Below are 6,000 nucleotides of genomic sequence, written 5' to 3' on the forward strand. Positions count from 1 at the left end.
ACTGCAATCCATTTTACGTACAGTTTAAATGTAATGCCAGCCGTCTGACAAAATGCTTGCTGCCTTTATGAATTTGCAGATTGATCTTAGACACTGCTTGATGCATCATTGGGTTCTGAGACTAGCTGAACAAAAATATTTACTGCTGAATTGATACTTTAAATGTTCTAATAAAAGGTCATTTAATACTGTTTAATCATACATATCAGTGCATATTTGAATAACAATACAGCCCATTTCTAAAACAAACTCAATGAGCCACCCAAAAAGTTATTTTGTGACTTTGCACTGTGGTTGTAACAGAGTTTAAACCCCATGATTCATCATAGAGATCACTATAGATGATCCTTCTATACAGATGTTGACTAATATTGGTTTAAATATTATTGTTATTTTCTACATTACAATTAAGTCCAGATGGGTTGGGAAGTTGTGGAGGAAGGTCGGAAGCTGGACTGGTTTAATTGTGTGACTGTCTGTAAAAGGACTGCCTCAAGAGAAAGAGCACACATCAGAATCCTTACAAAAAGCAGCCGTGCTAGACGAAAAACAACTGAAGCAAGTTCCTGCTGTAGCAAAGCTTTACCTCAGGAGATCTCACACGTCTACATGTGGTGAGAGCAGTCACCTCAAAGACAGGATAGAGCTGTAAAAAAAAAAAAACCTGTACAATGTGACCTTGAAAAACCCAACTCACACCCAGCATGTCAAGGACAGTTAGCATCAAAAATGGTGTTTCATTGACCATTTCCTGCATTCAGAGTATATTGATCATAGTGCTTGGTCTCCTTTATTCAAAGATGTGAGGATGAATTGGAAGGGGTGTTTGACTTTGTCTAATGGTTTATAATCCAGTGTTTTATACCAACACATATGCATTCCTTCAAATATTTGAATGTTTCAACAAGATGGTGCATGTTACTGTAATGACTTTTTATATATAAAACATTAGGATTTTCTTGAAAAGACAGTTATGTAGCAGTGACATTTTCATTTGTAGGAAAATATTAAGTTAAAGTCAAGAAAATGCCAATTGTTATTATTTATATAATTTAATTTCCAAGTAATCCATGCGTCATATCCATAGTTACTGATTTATTTCAAGCTTTTTTTGCAATTTTTTTTACTTTCCTCCAGAACTCTAAAATACTCCATCATAAGATGTAAGAAAGGCTGTCAACGTGTTTGTCAACTATTTTACCATTTTCTTTCAGTATTTAACGATTACAACATTAATACAGCATTATAATCAAAAAGTTGGTCATAATATTTAAACAATTTGTATTTCCACAAATCATTTGTCATTGTAGTCACAAAATACAGAATGAGAACATTTACAAATGAAATAAGTGAAATCTATTGCTCTTTAACAAACTTAAAAGTTGTATTATTCTCTATTATTTGATTTCAAAAGTACCCTAGCATGAAGTTCCTGTCTCTAAACAATCGCCTTGTTAGCTCTGCATAAATCAGACATATTACAGTATTTTAATTTTATCCGAAATGTGCTTCCCCATCTAATCATTGTGATTTCAATTGAACTCTTTAAGTAGAGTATAAAAGCTGGCGTAAAACACCAAAAATCAGAAGCCCTAAATATATGATTGAATGCCACAAGTGCAAAATAATGCAATCTGCAGCAGCAGTTGTTGATGCATAGTTCACCCCCTAGTCTCTGTAAGTCGCTTTGGATAGAAGCGTCTGCTAAATAACTAACTAATTGATAATATTGCACTGTGCTTATTTTGTTTTAGGCAGGAAATTCACTTAATTCTGTCATTCTCTTCCTCCTATCTCTGAGCTCTCTGTAAAACTCCAGGGTGAGCAGGATAGATGTATAGTATCATCTCGAAATAGGAACATCTTCTCATTTGCTGACAATACTCCTCAGGCAGAATACATGTGGCATTGGCTCCACAGGAGTACAACAGTGCATTTGTTCTATAGCTCTGCAGTCTTTAAAAACTGCAACATTATAATGTTTCAAACAATGGCCTAACCATCTATTGCCTGGTCTTTAATCAAATAAGCTAATTGATGCAGTATTTTTTCACAAGACTATTCACTCATTGACTGCTTGCAAACTTTGAAAAATAATATGAATTGAAAAAAATAAAGCAAATCAATCTATATATATATATTACTCCCAAGATCAATGTAACAACAAATCTAAAACGTTAAATATTAAAAATGTAATATGATACAGGTTTCCCCAGTGTACCAGCCACTGTACCTTGTGGACCTGACTAATATATACAGCCCACAACAAGCAGGCATGTTGAGGAAAGCTGTTCATAACTAACCATGGCCAAGTTTTAAAAAGCAGAAAGTACCAAAACAGCAGGGATCAGCATATGGCATATATATATATATATATATATATATATATATATATATATATATATATATATATATATATAACTTCCTCCAATTGACTGGCACGTCACAAGCTGATTTGATCTTTCATCAAAGACTTTAGTGCCAAAATGAAAAGTGCCAGTAAATGCTTTACAACAGAAGCCAAATCAACATATTGTAAGTGAAATATGTCTTCAGATATTTATATAACAAACACAAATATTAAAATCGGTCCAATGTTGATTTCAAACAGAACACTTTATATCCAGGTCACACTTACCCTGCCTACTTTGCAGTCGGCAGAAATTCACGTAATGTTGTTTTAAAAACTTGCGCAAATGTAATGTGATCTTTCTTTCAAAAGCCATCTCTGCTTTTAGCTAGGAGTGATTTGTGAAAGCCAAGTCGAATAACCAACTGAAATCTTACTTGAAGACTTTAGAAGCAGATATCTAAAATGGCATCAGATATGTGATAAGATTATGGTATATTGGGTTCTGTTAACAAAATAATGCATTTTCTGAAAATACTGATACTGTCAAACAATAGCCCATATTCAGACAAAAAATGAGACTATTACATTGACAGTGAATGTAACAAAACAATAATACAGAATATACAGGCATTGGGTATTTTTATTTTATAGATGGAAGTTACATTCTTTACGATGCCTGCTGTTTTACTGTTTATCCTCGATAACAAATTTGTTTTATATTTTGCAGGGACTGGCTGAATGTTTTTAGTCCTCCAATTATTCCACCAAGCCAACAAATGGGAGAGTGCAACATCCACCAACATAAGAAAGGGTTTTCAACAGGTATGTTCATTTATTTTCACACACAGCGCCTTCCACAAGATTTGCAAACCTTTTAATTGGTTCGACTCCAGCTGCAACAGCTTGAGGTTGTCTAGGGGTAGCAGTGTGGAGTAGTGGTTAGGGCTCTGGACTCTTGACCGGAGGGTTGTGGGTTCAATCCCTGGTGGGTGACACTGCTGCTGTACACTTGAGCAAGGTACTTTACCTAGATTGCTCCAGTAAAAACCCACCTGTATAAATGGGTAATTGTATGTAAAAATAACGTGATAACAATTGTAAGTCACCCTGGATAAGGGTGTCTGCTATAAAATAAATAATAATAATAATAATAGGTATGCAGGGAACAAGTTGGAAGGTCTTTTAAGGCATGCAACCTCAAACAAGCAGAGCATCGGGTCACTGCGTTGTATGTTGGGGAGGTCTCCTTACCTTAAGCCAGTGGGCAAGTTCACCCTAAAGGTTTTAAGTTCGACAGATAAATCCAGCAATTGAACTAGCACAGGTTCCAAATCCAGGTGATAATAAACACCACAGCACATGCAGTTCTCTCTGCAGTCATGAATGAAAGGGCTATTGGGTTCAATGCATATCTTCTTCCTTTGCTGGATCAATTAGTGGATCTCACTGGTTATGACCCAAACATTATTTTGAGATGAAGGATTGAAAAGTTTATTATTTTATTGAGTGTTTAGGTTAGAAGAAACTTCCCCACAAAACATTTTGTTGTTCTTATTATTATTTGTTCATTTAGCAGACACCTTTATCCAAGGTGACTTATAGAGACTAGGGTGTGTGAACTATGCATCAGCTGCAGAGTCACTTACAATTACGTCTCACCCGAAAGACGGAGCACAAGGAGGTTAAGTGACTTGCTCAAGGTCACACAATGAGTCAGTGGCTGAGGTGGGATTTGAACCAGGGACCTAGTTACAAGCCCCTTTCTTTAACCACTGGACCACACAGCCTCCTAAATACTCCTAAGTTCTAAATACTTTTTGCATTTCAGAGTCCTTTTTCAGTTTTAACAATCCTCATATATTTCTTTTTAGACCTCACTGACATATGGAAGTTTAAAGTATCCACCAGGCAAGGATTTGTTTGTGTTGTATTATGACTTAAATAAATAAGACAAGAGTTTATCGAATGTAACACAGAACTTGGCTTTGTAAATAATCAAAACTGTGCAAGATTTTAATTTCTTGTGTGTTATATAAAAACAGTTCAATCCTGCTGAAATCTTACTTCAAGGGTGAATGTATAGCATTTGTATCTAATGAAAGTACTGTAGCTGCAATATATTCCCTTGAGTAAGTGCAATCATATATTTTATTTTCACGTCTGGGTCTTGTCTGGCAGCACATATCACTATTTTTTTTTTTTCTCAGATATTTATGTAAATGTCTTGCCATCTTTCTAATACACCGAGATGTTCCGAAACATTTCTTGTTGGATGTCACGCTCACTCATTTTCACATTCAAAGCTGCTGTTAAATGCCATGGGACTGGCTGGATTTTCATGCTTTTGTAGCTCTATGGCATTTTCCGTTTTAACTTTGATGCTTTCTGGTAAAACTCTATCTTGACCATCTGTCACTTTGCCATGCACCGGTACGGTTACCAGGAAGCACTTCTAGAACTATAATATTATGCAAGCTCTGTTTTCTTAAAGTCTTCTCACACCAATATATTCATATGTAATGCATGTACTGTTTTCTTGCCTGTGTTTTTTTTAACATGGTACATTGGGCTTTCAGCTGAACCTTTTAACCCTTTATACTCCTTGCTTATTGCAGGGAATGAGAAGCATAACGTAGACGACGATGACGATGAAGTTCTAACTTTACTGTATGACCCTTGTCTCAACTGCTACTTTGACCCAGAAACTGGAAAGTACTATGAATTAGTATAAATACAAAAATAAATTGATGGATTAAAAATGTAAATGAAAAAAAAAAAATGCAATTAACATTTTTGTGTTCTTCAGAAACTGGTCTTCTTAATTGAATTATTGTATTGTAAAATATATCATTTCATTTGAACAGCAGTGTTTAACTGTATTATAGTGTGTGATGGAATTTGTTTGTTATGGTTCAGTTTTTGGTTTGTCTTATTGTAACTGTCTATTTGCTTGCTGTACAATAACAATTAAAATGTTTTTATTGATTGATCATTTTCAGTCAGGGAAGCTTCTTTTTCTTTTTTTAATACATTTAAGTATCAGACTTACACTGGGAACCCATTTTCTGGTCATCCTAAAAGGGACAAGCAGGATGAGTTTAAAAAACAAACACAGTCACAAACCTGTACAGCATTAATGCTGTTGAACAGAATTACAAGTATTCCAAGTATTAAATTCAATATATAACATACAAGTATACTTGCTCTTCTGCCGCATACAAAATAGCATTAACAGTTCTAAATTCTGTTGAGCAGCAGTTTACCAACCGTAATGTGTCCCTGTTATACAAAAGCACCAGAAAAATGTGTTGTGGTACATGGTACGGAATTAAGTTCTTCAAAATGAGTAATATATATATATATATATATATATAATACATGGATGAATGCTATATTTGCAACCTGAGCCATTCGAAAAAAAAGGCATAATAGCACAGTAGTGAAAATGTCATAATTCCTATAGAGGAAAATCTATTTGCACTTTGACCCATTCGACTCCTCAAGACCACTTTCAATTCAAGCACAAAATGTCTCGTTTTCAATCACTTGACAATACCCACAGTAGAGAAATGTTCATTAATGATCAACAAAATGAGAATACGTTAAAAAAAAAAAAAAAAATGATGTAAAGCTGGTACATTCGTATC

At 34.6% G+C, this 6,000-nt stretch overlaps 1 protein-coding gene across 3 annotated transcripts in view; it reads left to right on the forward strand.

Annotated features, from left to right (window-relative positions):
• Positions 1-5,300, forward strand: part of LOC117414230 (protein CFAP20DC-like) — a 58,879-nt gene extending 53,579 nt beyond the window's left edge. For all 3 annotated transcript variants that reach the window (XM_058999720.1, XM_058999722.1, XM_058999721.1), the window contains exons 17-18: positions 3,081-3,175; positions 4,969-5,300. In XM_058999720.1, the coding sequence (XP_058855703.1) occupies positions 3,081-3,175; positions 4,969-5,084 (211 nt within the window). In that variant the 3' untranslated portion in view covers positions 5,085-5,300. The remainder of the gene's footprint in view (positions 1-3,080; positions 3,176-4,968) is intronic.
• The last annotated feature ends 700 nt before the right edge of the window (positions 5,301-6,000 follow it).

This window comes from Acipenser ruthenus, chromosome 25, assembly GCF_902713425.1.
Source record: "Acipenser ruthenus chromosome 25, fAciRut3.2 maternal haplotype, whole genome shotgun sequence".
Classification (NCBI taxonomy): domain Eukaryota; kingdom Metazoa; phylum Chordata; class Actinopteri; order Acipenseriformes; family Acipenseridae; genus Acipenser; species Acipenser ruthenus.